Source organism: Pongo abelii, chromosome 5, assembly GCF_028885655.2.
Source record: "Pongo abelii isolate AG06213 chromosome 5, NHGRI_mPonAbe1-v2.0_pri, whole genome shotgun sequence".
Classification (NCBI taxonomy): Eukaryota; Metazoa; Chordata; class Mammalia; order Primates; family Hominidae; genus Pongo; species Pongo abelii.
The window spans coordinates 171,224,486-171,246,338 of NC_071990.2; the positions used below are offsets into that span (position 1 = coordinate 171,224,486).

The 21,853-nt window shown below is 50.1% G+C and overlaps 1 protein-coding gene and 1 long non-coding RNA gene across 2 annotated transcripts in view; one reads left to right on the forward strand and one right to left on the reverse strand.

The window, feature by feature from the left end:
* The window catches only part of THBS2 (thrombospondin 2), a 39,502-nt gene extending 18,100 nt beyond the window's left edge, over positions 1-21,402 (reverse strand). Inside the window, exons 1-11 of the mRNA XM_024248277.3 lie at positions 21,284-21,402; positions 21,018-21,190; positions 17,946-18,019; positions 15,613-16,169; positions 13,214-13,298; positions 8,632-8,828; positions 7,419-7,559; positions 6,566-6,662; positions 4,593-4,763; positions 4,138-4,314; positions 1,758-1,931 (exon numbers count right to left, since the gene is read on the reverse strand). Of these exons, the coding sequence (XP_024104045.1) occupies positions 1,758-1,931; positions 4,138-4,314; positions 4,593-4,763; positions 6,566-6,662; positions 7,419-7,559; positions 8,632-8,828; positions 13,214-13,298; positions 15,613-16,169; positions 17,946-17,997 (1,651 nt within the window). The 5' untranslated portion in view covers positions 17,998-18,019; positions 21,018-21,190; positions 21,284-21,402. The remainder of the gene's footprint in view (positions 1-1,757; positions 1,932-4,137; positions 4,315-4,592; positions 4,764-6,565; positions 6,663-7,418; positions 7,560-8,631; positions 8,829-13,213; positions 13,299-15,612; positions 16,170-17,945; positions 18,020-21,017; positions 21,191-21,283) is intronic.
* On the forward strand, positions 4,741-6,633 carry LOC112133779 (uncharacterized). The gene is made up of 3 exons (XR_008526606.1): positions 4,741-4,969; positions 5,639-5,734; positions 6,192-6,633. It is a non-coding gene; the product is annotated as an uncharacterized LOC112133779 (long non-coding RNA).
* Positions 21,403-21,853: the final 451 nt, after the last annotated feature.

A 21,853-nucleotide genomic window follows, 5' to 3' on the forward strand; every position in this document is an offset into this window, starting at 1 on the left:
CAACTACCCATGCGTCACCTTCCACACCGCACAACTACCTACGTGCCACGTTCCAGACCACACAACTACCCATGCACCATCTTCCACAGCACACAACTACACCCCAGGTGCCACACTGCACAACTACCTACATGCCACGTTCCAGACCACACAACTACCCACATGCCATCTTCCACACTACACAACTACACCCCAGGTGCCACACCGCACAACTACCTATGTGCCGCATTCCAGACCACACAACTACCCACGTGCCACCTTCCACACCACACAACTACCTACACACCATGTTCCAGACCATACAACTACCACGTACCACCTTCCAGACCACACAGCTGCCCACGCACCACCTTCCACAGCACACAACTACACCCCAGGTGCCACACCGCACAACTATGTGCCGCATTCCAGACCACACAACTACCCACTTGCCACCTTCCACACTACACAACTACCTACACACCATGTTCCAGACCACACAACTACCATGTGCCATATTCCAGACCACACAACTGCCCACATGCCAGGTGCTACACCACCCAACTACCTACATGCCACATTCTAGACCACACAACTACCCATGTGCCATGTTCCAGACCACACAACTGCCCACGCACCACCTTCTACAACACATAACTACATGCAAGGTGACACATCACACTACTACCTACACGCCATGTTCCAGACCACACAACTACGTGTCACATTTCACACCACACCACTGCCCAAGCACCATGTTCCACACCGCACAACTAGCTACACACCATGTTTCACAACACACAGCTACTCACATGCCACATTTCACACTACACAACTACATATTCCAGACCACACATCTACGCATGTGCCACATTCCACACTGCACAGCTACCCACATGCCGTGTTTCACACTGCAAAACCTACATGCCCTGCTCCAGACCATACAACTATTTACATGCCATGTTTCACACCACATAACTACCCACATGCCACTTTCCACACTGAACAACCTACGTGCCGTGTTCCAGACCATACAACCACCCAAGTGCCACGTTCCAGATTGTGCAAATACCCACGTGCCACGTTCCACACCACACAACCACCCACGTGCCACCTTTCACACCACACAACTACCTACATACCACATTCCAGACCACACAGCTACCCACATGCCATGTTCTACACTGAACAACTACCTACATGCTATGTTCCAGACCATACAACTACCCAGATGCCACATTCCAGACCACACAACTATCCATGTGCCACATTCCACACCATGCAACTACCCACACACCATGTTCCATACCACATAACTATCTACATGCTAAGTTCCCAGCCACACAACTACCCACATGCCACAGTCCACACCACACAACTACCCACACACCACATTCCACACAACTACCCACATTCCACAGGCGACACCACACAACTACCCACACACCACATTCCATGCCACACAACTACCTACATCCTACAGGCCACACCACACAACTACCCACACTCCACATTCCACGCCACACAACTACCCACACACTACATACCACACCACACAACTGCCCACATTCCACAGGCCACACCACATGGCATCTTTTTTGTTTTTACATTAGAAATACAGAAGGACTGAAACACAGATGTTAAAAGCAGTTATCTTTGCGTGTGCAACTAAAATTGATTTTTCTTTTGTGTTTTTCATCTACTTTCCCAAAGCATTTGTGCTTTTCATCAGAATGGAAGCCCAGGTTTCAGCGCCCCCACTTCCACCCCTCACTCACCCACGGGGCAGCTCCTCTTGTTGCACATCTGGCGCTCCTGCACATCCCCCACACAGGTCTTCCCTCCGTACTGAGGCTCAGGGCTGTTGCAGACCCGGGTGCGCTCCCGGATCCCGCCGGCACAGGTGACAGTGCAGGCCGACCACGGGGACCAGGGGCTCCAGCGGCCATCGACTGTGGGGAAAGCCAACCGGGAGGAGCTCAGAGCAAGGCCCGGGGTGGAGAACGTGAGTTGGCTGGGTGAGAGGGAAGAGCAGGTGGGACATGGTGTTCCCTATGCAGCCCCACAAACTGGTTTCTCCCCAGATTGGCTGACTACAGGTTAGAGCGTGATCGCACCACTACGCCTGCTGCAACGGTGGATTCCAGGAGTGGTGCAGATGACAGTGTTTCCAATGGCTTTGCTCCAGAAGACAAATCATACCACCTCTTCTTTTTAATAAAAGAATTTTTTTAATAGAGAGGGTCTCGCTATGTTGCCCAGGCTGCTCTCAAACTCCTGGCCTCAAGCAATCCTCCTGCCTCAGCCTCCCACAGTGCTGGGATTACAGGCGTGAGCCACCATGCCCGGCCCCACACCACCATTTACACCAAGAAGCTCAGAGCTCCTCACCAAGGTGTCCCTCTGCCATGGAGGGTGGCCTCAACTCAGAAGCCTGGTGTGACACCGAATGTCCTCATAGGCAGTTTCCATGAGGCATGTGCACGACTGAAGGCAATCCCTGCACACCCTCTTTTTCTCAGTGCATCCATGCACTTCCTGAGCCGGGCCTCCCTGGGGAAGCCCTTGATGCTTTGGGCCAAGTGCTCTGTAACTCACACCCTAGTCTGCACAGACGCAGGCAAAGGCTATTTCAGAGAGACACAGTTCTGTGCATCTGCGGCATCCTCTGTCCACACTCACTACTCGGTCCAAACTCACTCCCCGTCCACACTTACTCCCCATCCACACTCACTCCCCTGTCCACACTCACTGTACATCCACACTCACTGCCCATCCACACTCATTCTTCCATCCACACTCCCTCCCCATCCACACTAACTTCTGTCCACACTTACTCTCCATCCACACTCACTCCCCGTACACACTAACTGCACATCCACACTCACTCCACCATCCACACTCACTCCCCCATCCACATTCCCTCCCCGTCCACACTCACTCCCCCATCCACACTCCCTCCCCATCCACACTCACTCCCCATCCACACTACCTTCTGTCCACACTTACTCCCCATCCATACTCACTACCCCATCCACACTCACTGTACATCCACACTCACTCCCCCATCCACATTCCCTCCCCGTCCACACTCACTCCCCATCCACACTCACTCCATCCACACTCACTCACTTCCATCCACACTCACTGCCCATCCACACTCACTCTCCCATCCACATTCCCTCCCCGTCCACACTCACTCCCCATCCACACTCACTCCATCCACACTCACTCACTTCCATCCACACTCACTGCCCATCCACACTCACTGCCCATTCACACTCACTCCTCCATCCACACTCCTTCTCCATCCACACTCACTCCCCATCCACACTAACTTCTGTCCACACTTACTCTCCATCCACACTTACTCCCCCGTACACACTCACTGCACATCCACACTCACTCCACCATCCACACTAACTTCTGTCCACACTTACTCTCCATCCACACTCACTCCCCCGTCCACACTCACTGCACATCCACCATCCACACTCACTCCCGCATCCGCACTCTCCCTCCCCCATCCATACTCCCTCCCCATCCACATTCACTCCCCATTCACACTCACTCCCCATCCACACTCACTGCCATCTACACTCACTCCCCATCTACACTCACTCCCATCTACACTCACTCCTCATCCACACTCACTACCCGTCCACACACTCTCCATCCACACTCACTCCCCATCCACACTCACTCCCCATCCACACTCACTCCCCATCCACACTCACTCCCATCTACACTCACTCCTCATCCACACTCACTACCCGTCCACACACTCTCCATCCACACTCACTTTCCATCCACACTCACTCCCCATCCACACTCACTCTCTGTCCACACTCACTCCCCATCCACACTCACTTCCATGACAGAGCTGCAGTGCTGGCTCATTCTTCCTTTAATTACAGTCTGTCCTAAACCGGAATGAAACGGGGCTATCTCAGAGGAGGTTTGCGCTGAGCACAGGTGAGCAGAATTAATCCTAAAGGATGAGCTCATTACCAAGCCAGGCCTGGGATGGCTGCCCCTTGGCTGCTCGGCTGGGCTGGAACAGGCCCCGACACCCCGGATCCCGGCTCCAGCTGTGGTTGCTCACTGTGAGCCGCCTGCGAACCCGCCCACCCAGGGCCCCGCCTTCACCGTACTTACTTGGGCATGGGGCGCCCTGGCAGGCTTTGGTCTCCCGGCCACTCCCTTTGCAATTCTTGCCCCCCAACTGGGGCACTGGGGAGTTGCAGAGACGGATGCGTGTGATATTGCCAACTCCACAGGTCACAGAGCATGAAGACCAAGGTGACCAGTGGCTCCAGCCGCCGTCCTGCCGGACTAACACAAGAAGCACAGAGAGATCAGGCTGTGCCGTCTAGAGGGGTATTTGCCTGTAAGCGGTGTGCCTTATTAACTGAGAAGCATCTCACAGCTGCTGAGGAGAGGGAAGGAGAACCCCTCCCATCAGCCGAGAGGAAGAGCCTCACCTGGCCAGAATCCTTGCAAAGGCCCAGCACCTCGAGAGGACAGCTCTGTCCCTTGCAAAGGTCCCGATGACTGAGAGAAACCCGGCCCCACCCCCACAGGCATGCGGGTGTCACATGCCCGACACTCACTGCGGGTGTCACACTTGCTCAGGCTGCAAGCGCGTGTCTGGATGGAGGGCCCCAAGCAGGTGTTGCTGGTGACATCACAGGACCGGCCTCTCTGCTGGGTCCCAGAGCCACACGTCACAGAGCACTCGGTCCACTCTGCCCACGGAGACCAGCCCTCCTCCCCGTCCACCGCTGCCAGAGGAAGCAAACACAGTGGTGTCAGGCCCTGCCTCACAGATGTGCCACAGAACAGAACAGGCACAGGGCAGCTGGCGTGGGACCACAGTTCATGCATCCAGGAATCTGAGGGGCCACTGCCCGGCTGGGGCAGGTGGACATCCCAGTGGCTGGGCCGTGGCTCCGTGGGACCCAAGTTTGTGACCTGCACAGGAGTTCAGGTACTGCCTTTCAAGAGAAGAGCAAAAACGCATTTCTGGGTCTACTGTTAGGGTGCTGAGGGGAGCTAAATCCATGTGTGTCCAGGAAAGTCTTTTAATTGATTTTATAAAATAGCTTGTCAAAGACAGTGTTGAATCTTTTCTACATGAGGTTTCATTAAAGTTACAAAGATGTAACGTATTTCCATTTAACCTCTGTTCGCTGATTTACATAATGTAGTGAAACATTTCAATTATTGGTGAAAATTACAGGTCACTTATTTCCAAGTAAACTGAAACAAGCTAATAAAAAGGAGATTCCCTGTAAAGAAATTCTTCATAGGTAATCACAGCTCCTAAATGGGAGGAAAGAGCAACCTGACGCAAGAAATCATTCCCGTAAGGAGAGAAGCCCAGTGAATGCGCCATGACTCAATGTTCTAGAAAGCAGGCAAATGAAAGAAAAGAAAAATGGTCAAGGAGGTCTTTTCCTGGTCATGATGCTCCTGATAACATAAAATGTCTCTTGTAGTCTAATGTGGGCCCTTTGATTATCAAGATTATATTTTTATGCTTTGCCAGGAGCAACCTGACTTTGTGAATACCTAACAGGCACTTTTACGCATATTGAATTGTTGGTTTTAATTATAAGACTAACTGTATAGAGGATACATTTTCTGCATTTTACAGGCAATAAATTTGAAACTCAGAAAAATCTCATTTTATTCAAAATCAGAGTGGCAGAGCGTGAGCTGTGAGTCCCTTCATTCTCTGTCCACATCAGAGGTAAGGTGCCCTGAGGATGACACAGCTCTGGGGCCACAGGGACATTCTGGGAATGTTTGGGGGACGGTGACTAGTTTAGTTTGGGAGAAGCGTTGCCTGATCTTAGTTGCAGCAGCAACTCGGGGTGTGGACCTGAAGCACCTTGCCAATGGCATGGCACTGGGGAGCCACGGATGGCTCAGGAGCTCTGGGTAGGGTCAGCAGAGCAAACTTGGGAAGGGAACTCGGGGCAGGGGTGGGAGGCAGCACAGAGACCTGAGGGCAGCATTGGGGCCAACTCAGTCTCTGAACGTGCACTGAGTTTCCAGGGTGGCCCGGGAACTCCCAGGGTGTCCACACGTGGTTCCTCTCCATCTCAGGTTCTGTTCCTTGGAATATATTTCTATCCCTTAGAACATATTCTTTGGATAAAAGTCTTTGGTTTTTGTTTGTCTGATGTTCTATTGTTCTTTTCCAGGAGTATGTGTACAGTGATCGCTTGCTGCCATAACACAGTCACAGATCTACATGTGTTCTCTGACTCTCAGCTGGGGCTCCATCAGGGCCTGCTCTGGGCTCACCTGTGTGACCACTGAGCTCAGCTTCCTCGTCTGAGAAGCATCCGGACTGGCCTTCCCACCCCCGCATTCCTAGGGCTTCCACACTCCTTTCTGGCCATGAGTCAGTCCTCAGTGGATGACCAGCGGCCTGGGGTGGCCCTCTGATTCTCTCACCTGTACTCAGGGGGTTGAACCTCACTCTTCTCTGCCAAAACCAACCAATGAATAAATAAACAAACAAGCATAGAACTCCTAAAAATGCAGGATGCGCTCGCTGGCTGGCGATACTCACAGTGGAGGCAGGAAGGGCAGCATTCGCCTTCCACAAAGGACGGGCTGGCGCAGGTTGCCGGCGGGCAGGTGATTTGGTGGCAAATGGTTTTAAATTTCTACAAGTAAAGAAAGGCATGCATGCAACACTCATTTAAAAGGAGGGGACATTGGTACAAGGGCTGAGACTAGAAGGGGTCGACAGAATGGCTGAATGTTTTCCATCCTACGGACCGTACGTTACAGAGATGTGAAAATAAGGGCATCTTTTTCTCCCATTAGTGCTGAGAGCCTAACAAGAACAGGGCCCCCAGATGGCTCTTTGCATCCATTCCATTCCTTTCTCCCTTCACTGAGCAGCAAGGATGCAATAGAGAGCTCCAGGCTTCCTGGAAGGAGGGAAGAAAAGACGGGCAGCAGGAACTCCTGTTATCTAAGGTAATGCTGAGGCCATTGTCAGCAGAAATAGAGTAACATTAAAAGCTAAATTGTCTGTCTATAAGACTTTAGGCGGTGGCTTGTATTTCCCCCAAACGTTTCTGCTGAGCCTCAGGCTCTGTCGGAACTGGATGGAATTAAACGCAGAGTCTAGGGCCATGTCTGGCTTCTCTGTTCCTCCTGTTTCTAACCAACTGGTGACGCTGGCCAGGTTGCTCCCCCTGTCTGGGCTCTGGTTCTTTATGTGCAAACAAAGAGGTTGATTCAAGTCATAAATATGGTTCCTGGCCCTTCTGTGGTTCTTACACTGAAATTTCCTCACATAGCTGAACAGGTTTCACACATCAGCACTGAACGCTGGCATTTCCAGGCAGTCAAGCTCTGCCAAGTGTCCAGTGGTGGCCCCTTCCCCCAAGAGCCATGTTCTGGGGCCTCACCTTGCAGGTACACGTGGTGCAGCTGTCCACCACCCACGTTTCATTTTCCGCAAAGAACCGACCATCCTGCCAGCAAGCTGACATGTTCCTTGTCTTAGGAGGGCCACCAATGAGCTCCCAGAGAAACTGGTTATCATTCGACTGGAAAATGAAGTGAAACATTTAAGTATAGACAATAATACTACATATTTAGTCATCATGCTTGTGGATGAAAAACAAAGTTCCTTCTTCATTAAAAAGCTCTAAAGTCAAGTAAGACTTGACTCATCCCTGGGAGGAAGTTCTGGAAGCTGTCCTCCATCCTCACGGGGCTTTCTGAGCCACAGCTTCATCACTGCCTGGGCTTCTGGGGCTCCCCATCCACCTGCCTTCCCGGGGAGCGGGAATCGCATGGCTCACATCACACCTGGACCAGTGCAGAGCAATGCTGGGGACACAAGGTGGGACTGGGGGTGGGAGCAAGGTCCCCAGGCAGCAGCCATAACGACAGGCAGGGATACAACCAAGCTCCTGCCCTCGCCGCCCTCCCTGCCCCGGGCTCCTGCCCTCGACCCCCCTCCCTGCCCCGGGCTCCATCTCCTGGCATCATTTACTTCATGTCCTCTGGGTATGAGTGACAGTCAGCGTCACTGCGCCCTGGTTAGCCATGTGGACATCGTGGGGCACCGTGGCCCAGAGCACCTCATTATGTTCAGTCCCTTTCTCTAAACTGCGAGCTGCCCGTCCTGAACCCCGCAGGCATCTCTGTCTCTTCCTGGCCATGCTGTGCTGCTCAAACCCATTTCACTCCTGCCAGCCTCACAGGAACTTCCCGTCCTGTCTCTTGAGCTACCCCAACATGCAGTCCTTTAAATAAAAGTATTTTCCTTTGCAGGGGTGTGTGTGTGTGTGTATGTGTGTGTGTGTGTACACTCGTACCTATAGATTTACCAAGGAGGTAAATTTCCCAAAATTAAGAATTTATTTTGGAGACTGTGCCCAGGACCGTTTTCCTTGGGAATACTTCCCAAGATCTACCCAACTTCCCTCTAACAATGCTGAATATTGAACAAGGATCCTGAGGAGCCTGGCAGACACCTCCCCTGTGAACTGTGGGTTTTTACATCCAGCACAAGGCACTGGCAGGCCAGGGAATGTTGAGACCTGCAGAGATGGGCCAGCGGCGGAGCTGCCCGTGCCCTATGACCCCTGCAGCCCCCGTGTGGGTACCCACCACTCTCTTGAGGTTCTCACTGAGCTGGTTCACGAGGACGTGGAGCCCCGAGAGCTCCTGGACCATGTTTCCCAGCTCCTCGCAGGAGCGTTCGCACACCTCGGGCCTCCTCTCCGAGCTGGGGCCCACGTACTCGGTGGTGACATGCGGACCCAGGCGCAGCGTCTCCGTGTTCTCACTGATGGTGTTGATCTCAGCTGAGGGGAAGCACAGAGGGGCTGTGAGCGTCACGGAGGACGGGGCCAGCAGCAGGGGCCGGGAACACAGGGAGGATGACCTGCCCTGGCTCCCAGAGCGGCCTGGTGCTGGGTGACACCAGGAACAGCAGGGACAGGGGACGGCAGCTGTTTCCCACACTGCCACACGTCACAGAAGGAGCAGAGCAGCGGTTAGCTCAGGAGTGGGGGGACACATCAGTATAGGAGAGGCCCGCACAGTCCAAACGCAGAAGCAGCAGCGGCCACGCATGTCACTCAGACCCAGGTCCCCTCTTTCCAAAGCTTCCGACCACAAATCTGCTTCTTGAACAACACATCCCCCATATGTTCTGACGGCTCCTCTCGACTCTTCATCCTTTTTTTTCATCCCCAAACACCCTTTCTTACGGCTCCTTGCTCTGCTTTAAAGAAAATTCACTCATCCTCTTGCTCAAATAGCCAGTCCCCTTGAGACTGTGCCTTGTTCGTCCTGGCCTTCCCACCTCCCCGCCTTCCCACCTTCCCACCTCCCCACCACTCCCACCTTCCCACCTTCCCACCTTCCCACCTCCCCACCTCCCCACCTCCCCACCTTCCCACCACTCCCACCTTCCCACCTCCCCACCTCCCCACCTCCCCACCTCCCCACCTTCCCCACCTCCCCACCTCCCCACCTCCCCACCTCCCCACCTCCCCACCACTCCCACCTCCCCACCTCCCCACCTCCCCACCTCCCCACCTCCCCACCTCCCCACCACTCCCACCTTCCCACCTCCCCACCTCCCCACCTCCCCACCTCCCCACCTCCCCACCTCCCCACCTCCCCACCACTCCCACCTCCCCACCTCCCCACCTCCCCACCTCCCCACCTCCCCACCTCCCCACCTCCCCACCTCCCCACCTCCCCACCACTCCCACCTTCCCACCTTCCCACCTCCCCACCTCCCCACCTCCCCACCTCCCCACCTCCCCACCTTCCCACCTTCCCACCACTCCCACCTTCCCACCTCCCCACCTCCCCACCTCCCCACCTCCCCACCTTCCCACCTTCCCACCTCCCCACCACTCCCACCTCCCCACCTCCCCACCTCCCCACCTCCCCACCTCCCCACCTCCCCACCTCCCCACCTTCCCACCTCCCCACCACTCCCACCTTCCCACCTCCCCACCTCCCCACCTCCCCACCTCCCCACCTCCCCACCTCCCCACCTCCCCACCTTCCCACCTCCCCACCTCCCCACCTCCCCACCTTCCCACCTCCCCACCTCCCCACCTCCCCACCTCCCCACCTTCCCACCTCCCCACCTTCCCACCTCCCCACCACTCCCACCTTCCCACCTCCCCACCTCCCCACCTCCCCACCTCCCCACCTTCCCACCTCCCCACCTCCCCACCTCCCCACCTCCCCACCTTCCCACCTTCCCACCTCCCCACCTTCCCACCTCCCCACCTTCCCAGCACTCCCTCTGAAGCCCCAGATCTTGGGACCTGGGTGGGTATCGAATGTAATTTACAAATTGACCTGAGGTGAGTCAGGGATGGAGGCGGGGTCCAGTCCTCAGGTCAGCGGTGCCTGTGTGGATGCAGTTGGGCCCCAGGCTCTAGGCCGGAGCACACCTCACCCCCATCTAGGACCCCGTTCCCTCTCAGGGGTGAGGAGCCCATCTTTGAAATGCCTGACTTCTCTCGGGCGGTCCATTATTGAGGAATGACTTAGACATTTTACAGCGCTGTCAGGCATTCCCTCATCGAGTTTTCAATCACTTGGTTATAAACTGTGCTGCAATTCACACTAAGCTCAGAAGCTTCGCCTCGGATTCAGGATGCCCATAACCATGTACAATCAGGTCAATATCAATGTATTAATGGAGACAAAGAAACCACCCTGAGTGGATTTTACCCAGCACACTGATATTTAACTAACCTAGGGTATTTGTTTTTCATTCCTTTAAAAGTTAAACAAAAGGCCGCATATATCTTTGCTTCTGCTCTGGCTGTGACAGGAATGTAGTTTTTACCTGGTAGTAAAACCTTCCAGCTAACTTGCATTTCTCCAGGCTTCTGGCAATATTCTCAGTTGTGAAATAATAATGGCTCAGCCTCTTCACAAGGTTACTCTCACTTTTAACAAACAGTGAAAAAGGGGGTTTCGTTACCAAGCACCAATCCATGAACTAGCTGTTTCTATAAGACAAATTTTCCTTAAGTCTGACATAACCAGTGAAGAAGAAGTCTTTGTTGGCAAAGATCTCCAAATGGGACATTGGCATCCACCTGGCTTTGAGTAGACTAACTCATGGGTGATTGCCACATATGGTGGATATATGTATATGTATATAGATCCATACTTATTCTACATCTGGAGATAACAGATCTAGATTTCTCTGTAAGTGTTTTTTTTTTTTTTTTGGAAGATCTAAGAGTTTCCCATAAGTTTTAAAGGTTTGCTTTTAATAGTTCCAGGGATTATTGACTTGTACCTGTGAGCCTAGGAAATACCTGCTGAAGGAGGCTGCACCTACAAGGGCATATGCTGGTAACACACACACACACACACAAGGTGTTTGCTCACATCGAGGTGTAAGTCATGTTTGTCATAGTAGGTTTTACTCACTAACCATTATGACAACTGACTCAACATTCCATGGACAACCTTAGCTCTAGTTTAACTGAACCCATGTGAAATTATAGTGCAAACATGTGATTAGGAACACCACGAAGGGTATATTTCTTTTATACAAAGAATATTTGCATATATGTTTTGTTTATAAAAACAACATTTTTCTATATTAGTGAAAATACACACACACACACACACACACAGACACACACCTATACATATAAATATATCAGACTGAAAAAACATTATTGCAACAAAAAGTACCCAAAAGCCCCAGAGTCACCTGCACCCCAGGAGCCCCAGGAAGAGCACTGCCTCATGAAGCTGAAGGCCTGGCACGCAGAGTGCAGGAGCCAAGATAACTCCGCCTGTGCTGCAAATCTCCCCTCAGGTAACAGCGAGGGTCATGGTGGGGTGACAGTTGGAGCTGGAATGAGGGTTGGTCTTAGAACACCCTTCTCCCTGCATTGATGATCAAATGTCTCCTTGTTCTCTTTCCTCACAGGACTTGTGCAATGACCAGGACCTGCAAAGTGTAACTGAAGAGTGGGTACGCACCCCGGTTCTGATGTAGGCGGTGGGATCACAGAGTCATTGTGCATCAAAGATACCAAATCCCACATATTCCTGATGTATAGATTCATGACATAACAGTTTACACTTGTCATAATTTGGAATTGAAATGGCCTGGCCTTCATGCGCACACAGCCACACCGTGTGGCAGACACGAGCTCTGCCTTGAGGCTGTCAGACCCAGGCAGCAGCCCCGCTCCCTGCTCACTGGGGAGCTCGACGCAGCAGCCACACAGCCCCACCTGGGGCACCAGCCTTCATCTTTGTAAAACGAAGAAAGTGAAAGTGCCCATCTCATGTAATCATTCTGAAGATTAAATGATGTATGGCATTTAATGAACCTGTCATAGTGACCTTCAGAATTAAATGCTCAAGAAAATATTGGAAAGTATGCTTGGAAATATCATTCACAATTGTAACAGAAAAGATGAGATCATCTGTCAATGATTTAAGTAGCACAGATTTCCATCATATGATGGAGTCAACAACTATGAACAGTATAAGAAAACTTCCAGGTGGCTCACACCTGTAATCCCAGCACTTTGGGAGGCCAAGGTGGGCGGATCACGAGGTCAGGAGATTGAGACCATCCTGGCTAACATGGTGAAACCCTGTCTCTACTAAAAATACAAAAAATCAGCCGGGTGTGGTGGCAGGTGCCTGTAGTCCCAGCTACTCGAGAGGCTGAGGCAGAAGAATGAGATGAACCTGGGAGGCAGAGCTTACAGTGAGCCCAGATCGTGCCACTGCACTCCAGCCTGGTTGACAGAGTGAGACTCTGGCTCAAAAAAAAAAAAGAATACTTCCGTAAGTCAAGTTCGACAAATATCTATGACTTTGCTTAGGCAGACGAGCATCACACATTAATATACTGGAAAAGTTGTCTATATTTCAACTCATATTAAAGTACCAGCTATTTATATTTTGTCTTCTATAATAAAATTGTTTGGATTATTAAAACCTACTTAAAATTAACTGTTTAATCAATTTATTATTTTCAGATATCAACATGTCTAAGTTGACCAGCTAAGTCACTCAAAGACAATAGTGGTAGTTACCCAAATATTTTTACTTAAATTTTTACAAGCATGCATGCACACACATACACACACACACACACACACACACACCATGTCACAATAGAAACCCATCCAAGCCAGCATATAAAATGCATTTTTCAAAACACACCTACCTCCCTGGCCTTGCTGGCAACCCTTCTTGCTTAGAATATCTTCTACAGAGTTTTCAAACACTAGGTGGACGTTCTGAAGCAAACCCTGTAAATACACACAAGCAGAAAAATAGAGCATTGGATGTTTGATGCCAAGCTAACTGACATTCTAAAAATACAAGTTGGAATCTTCAAGTAGTGAGAGTATTTCCTTCTACGTAGCAGGTTTGCAATCTCTTTTAATCAGTTTTTCTGTATATAGTACTTTTGAAATTTTGTTTTTAAGCATGACACAAGAAATGGAAGTGTAATGTGAGAAATCTACCTAGAAGAAGGAAATGTTTCATAAATAAGAGTGAGATGGCCCTTGGAGAGGTGTGGCCTGCTGTGTGTGCTGGGCATGTGTGTGGATGTTCAAGGCCATTCGTTCCTTGCAAGTCAGTCATGATTAGCGAGTTTCTGCATTGGGCTAAGGGGCCCACAGAGGCCCACTGGTCCACTCAGAGACACAGACCCTGGGCCTGCAGGAGCGCCTTCCGCAGCTGAGTTACGATGGGGCTGGGCCAATCCTATATGGTGTGGAATTCCTGGACACCCATAAGAAACTGACTCAACAACAAGCTATGCATCTCTAGGCCTTTTACTCAAATTACTGAGTTTAACCATGTACTTATTTACAAGGCCCTACACATCCGGGAGGGAGCAATGTACCACACACCATTGTGATTCTAAAGACCTGCAGTTTAAGATTCATTTCCAAACATATTTTAACCAAAATGGACATGAAACCATTCCCTCATGAATCACCAGCCCTTTCCCTTGGAAAAGGGCACCTGCTACTTTGCTCTCCCATCATTTCGCTACTAAAGCAAACATTTAGGAGTGGTTTCGGTTGTGATCAAAAGAGTCTGGGATTGCTAGAAACATTTGAATAGGGTTGATTCCTTAATCATCAAACCAGCCTCAATCTCAACTGATGATGATTAGTGCAGTTAGGGAAGCACACCTGGGGCAGCCCTCTCTGATTAATCGTGGCTTAGAAAGGCGTGCATTGTTGTGTGTGTGTGTGCTTGTGTGTGGTGTTTGCATGTGAAAGGGTGAGTGCATGTGTGAAAGTATGTATATGCCGACAACTGCCTGTGGCTCTGCATGCATTATGTGTGCATGTGTGCCTGTTTGTGTACACATGTGAGATGGATGTATGTGCATGCATGAGTTTGCATGAGGTGTTTGTGTGTATGTATATGTGTGTATGTGTGTGCATGTGTGCACGTGTATGTGTGTGTACATGTGTGGTTCTGTGTGTGCATCTATATGATGTTCGTGTGTTTATGTGTGTGGGGGATGTGAGTGTGAGTGTATTTATGGTGTTTATGTGTGTAGGTATGTGCATGTGATGTGTGTGACTGTGTATGGTTCTTTTGTGCTCATGTGTGTATGTGTGTGTTCACATGTGTGTGGTGTGTGTGCATTGCATGGCTGTGTGTGGTGTGTGCACACTTGTTTTGTGCACACGTATGTATAAGTACTTACATATGGTTGTGTGCACGTGTGCATGTGTGAGAGTGTGTTCACATGTATGTGTGGTGTGTGTGTGTGCATGTGTGGCATGTGCACACATCTGCAAATGTGAGTGTATACATGGTGTTTATTTGTGTATGTGCATGGGTGCCCATGTAGGGTGTGTGCACGTGTGTGCATGTGTGTGTTCACATGTCTGTGTGGTGTGCCTGTGTGCACATGAGTGTATGAATGGTGTTTATGTGTGTCTGCATGTGCATGCCCATGTATGGTGTTTGTGTGCACATGGCCATGCATATGTGAGGGTGTGTTCACATGCATGTGTATGTGGTGAGGTGTGTGTGTGCATGTCTGTGCGTGTGTTTCGTGGTGTGTGTACATGTGTGATGTATATACATATGCGAGTGTGAGTGCATATGCAGTGTTTGTGTATGTCTTTGGATGTGTGTTCATGTGTTTGTGTGCATGTGTGTTTGCATGTGTGTGGTGTGTGTGTGCATGTGTGCACATGCCTGTGGCTGCGTGTGGTGTACAGTGTGTGCATGTGCATGTAGTGTGTGCATGCATGTGTGTGAGCACGTGTGTGGATGTGCAGTGTGCTTCTCTAAGGCCAGGTTCTTAGTTACGATGGGGCTGGGCCAATCCTATATGGTGTGGAATTCCTGGACACCCATAAGAAACTGACTCAACAACAAGCTATGCATCTCTAGGCCTTTTACTCAAATTACTGAGTTTAACCATGTACTTATTTACAAGGCCCTACACATCCGGGAGGGAGCAATGTACCACTCAAGCATCGCATTACCCGCTCAAGCATCGCATTACCAGACGCACTAGCAGATCAGTTCCCAGCAAAGCTCTTTCCTCCCTCAGGGCGGCCACCTCCCTGCAGAGCGTACCCTGAAGTGACTCTCTCTGGCAGAACCTTTGGCCACGTACATCCGGCTCTTTTCCGCCTGCAGGTGCTCGTAGAAGGGCTCGTCCAGAGCGAAGCTGTCTATGAGGTCGCAGCCCACGTGCAAGCTGTAGGTCTCACCAGCCACCTGCACGGTGACGTTCTTCCACTGCGAGTCAGCCAGGCCGACGTCCTCCAGGGAGACCATGTGCCGGGTGCCGTCGATCCAGTAGGTGAGGTCCAGCGTGTCCGCGGGGCCATTGGAGACGATCTCGAACTGCCTCTGGGAGAGACCGGGGCCCTCCAGAGCCAGCAGCGTGCCCCTGGACTTGCCGTCCTGCTTGAGCTGGGCCGTGAGGAAGAAGCCCTCCTTCTGCCGCATGATCTTGGTGATCTTGCTGAGGTCATCTGCGTTCACGGGTGGGATGTAGTCAAAGCGCACGAAGCGGTAAGCCGGCATGCCGGGGTCGGGCCCGCGGAACTGCTTGGCGCCAATGGTCTTGCGGTTGATGTTGCTGATACTGAAAAGGTCGAAGGTCGTGTCTTTGTCCTGGTGACCAGCTGCAAAGGGAACCGCAGTGGAGAAGGGTGAGGTAGCGGAAGAGGGCGAGGTTGGCCTGACCCAGGGTGACAAACCAGAACCTCGAGTGTAAGGAAATTAACGAGGCCTCCCAACATCCCGCAGCTTCTCTCCCTTTTTTATAGGAATGCTGGAGCCACCTCCGATGAAAAGCCACTATCCTCCGTGCCAGTGCTGCTACTCAGAGTGTGGTCCCAACGCAGCTGCGGGTCTGTGGGGTCAGTTTCTGCCCCTGGCTGGTCGAGGAGCGTGTGCCAGAAGGTAAATCGGTGGGGCCAGGCAGCGCCCTGTCCGTTCAGCTGGCCCTTTGCATAGCCCGACCTTCTTGGTGAGGGAATTCGGGCCTCGACTGACATTCTGGCACATGTCCCAGGTCGCTCTGTCTGGCTCTTCCGTCTCAGATCTGAGGCTGAAAAGCAGCTGTCCTGTCTACCAGTTGATTGCTCAGGAAAAAACCAAATAAATGAATAAACTGGGAAAGACATGGATCTTTAGCCTTGCTATTGATAGAGTGTCAGAAAGTGGCTAAATTGTATGTCGCTTTCTTGTTGAGATCAACTGCCTAAAACCAGTTATGTCAGCAGGTTGTTATTTTGTAAAAATGTATTTTCCAACTCTTAATGCACCCTGTGGGTAAGGATCTGAAAGAGTGGTCAGTGTCAAGTATAGAAACAAATGGTTTTAAGTCACCACCTAAGCTATTGGCAAGAAAAGTGATCAGATCTCACCAAAATCATAACAGTTTAAATAATTCAAAGCCGGGCGCGGTGGCTCACACCTGTAATCCCAACACTTTGGGAGGCCGAGGCGGGCGGATCACGAGGTCAGGAGATGGAGATCATCCTGGCTAACACGGTGAAACCCCGTCTCTACTAAAAATACAAAAAATTAGCCGGGCGTGGTGGTGGGCACCTGTAGTCCCAGCTACTCGGGAGGCTGAGGCAGGAGAACGGCGGGAACCCGGGAGGCAGAGCTTGCAGTGAGCCCAGATCACACCACTGCACTCCAGCCTGGGTGACAGAGCAGGACTCCGTCCCCCCAAAAAAAAATAAAAATAAAAATAAAAGTAATACACTGAACGGAAAGTTTAAACAAAGCCTTCCTTTTCATCTAATATTTAGCAAATTAGAAGAGTATCATACACAGGGTTGCTGATAGAAGTGGGCATTGGACCACTTTCCATAGAGTTACTTGGCAAGAATTAAAAGCTTTGATTCGGCAATTCTAATTTTGTAACCTATCCAAAGGATATAATCACAAATGCTCCTTAAGATTTATCCACGTCAATATTTTTTGTGTCATCATTTATGCTAATGAAAATAAACCAATCTAAGTGGGAATTGATTGAAAAAGATCAGGCTTTATCTGTGATGAAATATTATGTGGTCATTAAAAATCATACTGTAGAAAAGTAAACAAACACATGGGAAAATATTTAAAGGAGGAAGAAAGTGGAGCAAAAAGAATTCAACAAACACCAAATACTTGCAGTGCTGTGAACATCCTCTAGAGAAAAAAGGATAAACTGTACGACTCTAGGTGGAATCACATTTTTCTCTAACACCTGAATTTTCCAAAGATAAATTATCTCATGTCATATTGGCTCAGAAGTAAGTTACTATTTTATTTATAAAGGAGCTAGAAGGTCCTCACAGGTAAGATTGTCCAACCACACACTTTATTTTGTCATCTCTCCCCTTGCAGCTAAGCCACATCTCACAAGCCGGAGAGAGACCACAGGCTCTAAGGACACTCACCTTCCATGCTGGGCCACACCCACAGAGCCAGCAGGACCAGCCTCCAGACCATCCTGCCTCCTGCAGCTTAGCTCCTGGGAATACAGGAAACCCTTGTTAGTGATGAGTCCACAGCTGCAAGCCTGCCTGTGAGCAAGACTGGACCGGTGACTCTCATGACCATTGAAAACAGTTTGCACATAAAACTCAGCACCAGCTGGATTTGTGGCAAACTGAGAGCGAAGGAGGAAATTTACTCTTCAAGCAGGATTCTTCTAACTATAACTAAGATTTGTTGGGCTAGCATTTGCCGGCAAGCACTGTGCTCATCACGTTCTAAATATTCCTATTATTTCATCTTCATAATAGCCTGGGAGGTAAGTGGTGCTCTGTCCTCATTTTACAGATGCACAAATGGAAGATTGGCGAGTTCAGCGCTTGCCTGGAGCACTTCTGTTTATACGACTCGTAGACAGGACTTAGATCTAGAAAGTTTGAATTTAGAAAAATATCCAGCCTGACAAAAGGAATCTGTGAACGCATTTTGTGTAAATATCCAGCAAAAAACAGTTATGCATAACCTAATTAAATAGAATGAATATCAACTGTAAAAAAAAGTTAGAAATAAACTTAATTTGGTGAATTATACTTACAAAAAAACAGAACACTTGACTTAGCCATCATTTTGACCCTGTCTCTTTATTTTCCTGCAGGCCTGTTTTTCCATTCTTGGGGATTTTAAGTTGGCACAGCTCAGTGGAGGCTGGCCCCGAAGTCAGGAGATGTGGTCCAAAGCCCGGCTGCGCGATTAACCCTGTGGGTCTCAGCTTCTCCTCTCCCGGGCGAGCATGAGCCTGCGGGTCCCAGGGCTCCCCAGGTCCCTTCCAGCAATTGGTCACACCCTGCTCTAGGTTGAAGGGAAGACTAAGACCCCAATTCTTCCCATATTTAGAATATCAAAGGCCGTTAACTTCTCGTTGTTAATCCAAGGACTCTCCCTCTCCAGAAACAACATTTGGTAACCTGGAAATCCTCACCTTCCAGGAATAGAGAAACGTTCCTCAGAAGAAGAGAAATGCTTGGCAGCACCTCCAGACCCCCCACCCATCTGCTCCTGGGACCCCCCCAAACCATCTGCTCCCCCCAGTGCCGCCCCCGGGGTCCTTGGTAATTGTTTCATCTGTCCTGGCTCCGGAAGCAGCACGGCCTGTGGCCGGAGCCAGCACCAGGCTGAGCAATGCTGAGCACCAGCTGTGCAACCTAGGGAAACTTACTTAACTTCTCTGTCTCCGTTTCCTCATCCGTAGAATGAAACATAGCGTCACGTAAAATGCCCACCTCATCGGGTTGTTATGAGAGATGAATTCGGCAAACGAAACTTCACCAGGGGCTGACTTAGCCCAGCCAGCCACAGGCATGGGTTACAGGAGCAGAACGTGCCTCTGGGTCTGGGGCGCTTTCTACTCTAACTACCCGAGGCAGCCGCAGTAATAATGGTGGTGCTGATAGGACCTTTCTATGGAGCTCTTAAGAGGGTTGAACACACTCATCTTCACTCTTGACATGAGTGAACACTTGGCCGTTCGCTTAGAACAGTACCTGCACGCAGTAAGCACCACAGAGCGGTGCTAGAATACACAGCTCAGGTACAGCCTTGGCAGGCTCTTCCCACCTCTCCACCTCATCAGCCCACACTGCCGGGCACATCGCAGTCCCCTAAGGACAGCTGTGTGGGGCTGGCCCTGCAGAGGCCAGCCAAGAACAGGATGGTAAATGCGAAAGTTCTGGATGCCCAGCTTCATAAGGACAGGTTAGAAAAAGTAAATCAAACTCCTTTGACGAAACCAGATCCTCCTGTCTCTGCCTTGAGGTGGATTCTTATAAGAGCAGGAGGCTAACAAAGCATCCCCTGCTGTGGATTGTCAAAGGACAGTGAGGCTCCATCCCACAGGAAGGATGAGCAGCCAGGCTACCTGGCCTCAGCCCATCCAGGGACACCGGGCAGGGATGGAGCCACGGATGAGCCAGTGCCGCTCGCCCCTGCCCCAGCCTCTGCACACCACACATCCACATTTATGCTTGTGTTTTTCCAAAAGAAAGATTTCAGTGCCTGTCTGCAGCAGAATGTAGTTTGAAATTGCAAAGGTCTTTTAAAACTCTTTTCATATGAACAATCAAAGTAAAAGATAGTTTTGCAGAGAGCTAATTGTTTACCCGCCATCCACCACCAACAGCAGTCTGATTAAACATCAGACTCCTGGGTGCTCAGCCCCCAGTCCTGGGAAGCCAAACCCACCTTCCTTAAGTGGTAGCCAGGCAACCTGCCAGCTCGCTTTTCATATGCAAACTGCCCCAAGACTGTTAAAAGTCGCTGTGTGTCCCGGCAGTCACAGGATTTTCCATAGACTTATCACAAATACTCTCTAGTTACATTCAAAACCACTTTTCAGCTACTAATAATGTTAACAATCAGAGTCTCTCTTTAATCTGCTAATAATGTTAACAATCAGAGTCTCTCTCTAATCCACTAATAATGTTAACAATCAGAGTCTCTCTCTAATCCACTAATAATGTTAACAATCAGAGTCTCCCTCTAATTACTAATAATGATGTTAACAATCAGAGTCTCTCTCTAATCTACTAATAATGATGTTAACAATCAGAGTCTCTCTCTAATCTCCGGTTACTTTTCAGATATTCCGGGAGTTGTTTCTAATTCCCTCCTCAATAACAAACTCTCATGTGGAATCTTCTTATTCTGAAGCTGAAAACAAAGCATTTACCCGGGTTCCCAGGCAGGTATATGTATTAAAATAGCAGCAACCACAACCCTCAGAGAGGAAGGGGTGCCCAGCTGGTGAAAGCACAGCCACGGAGGAAAAGCTTAGGAGCGGCCACGTGCCTTGCGCTTCAAGTGGGCAGTAAAAACACCACGTGAAGAAACACTTGCCGTTTAGTGTTAATAGATACACCACCCATCTTAAGAATCTAAATTGCTCCTTTTTCTTCTCCCCTTCTTAGAGTTCGAGAACTCTAATTTCTTAAAATTAGAGCACGATGAAATAATTGATTGAGTTTAAGAGATAATCGTACCTGGTTTGCCAAAAAGATGCAGTGATGACTGGTTTCAGCGTTCCGGACCGAGTCAGAAAGGCTCAGCTCTGCTGGAGCGAGAGACCGGCCCCGCAGTGCAGGACGCTCCGGTGGACGTGGCCGAGCGGCTCCCGGGGCAGCGCGGCTTTATATGCCGCTTCTCCTGTGCAGGGCTGTCAATCAGACACATGAGGAAGCACGTTTAATTCATTCCTTCGAAGGAATGACATCATCCCCCTTCTGATCTCACCATTTGCTCCGAGTACCTGCTGCAGGGGTCCAAGTCCAGCCCCTCTGTACTGGAGGCGGCCTCCTCCTCCTGCACCCCGGCCCCTGCCAGACAGGCCTGGGAGGAGCCAGACAGAGAGAGGGAAGGCAGGGACTCACTTTTCCTGTCTTCTCTCAGGAAATAAGATGCTATAAATAACACTAGCAAAATTGGCTAGAACTCCTCATTTTGCTTAAGAGAAAAAAATGCAAGTTCTATGCCTTAAATATGTTTCGAATTACTCAGTGTGATATTGGTCTTTCTAAACCAAATGAGTGACTCTCAATAACACATAAAATACATCGGTGAGTATCAATAATCAGTCTGTATATTAATAAAGTTATTATGGTCAATAATCAAGTTTAGTATGTGTCAAAAATAAAATTTAATGTAAAAGGAAGTTGCCAACATTTATCTCAGGCAGTTAGAGGACTGAAAAACTGTACTGCAGCTTTGGGAAAATTCATTTTAACCCAAATTCTGCTTCATTTGCTCAGTGAGGATCCCCTAGAAGATGTCTCCCAGCGGATGTGCAATACCCGTAGAAGGGTGTGTCCCAGTGGATGTG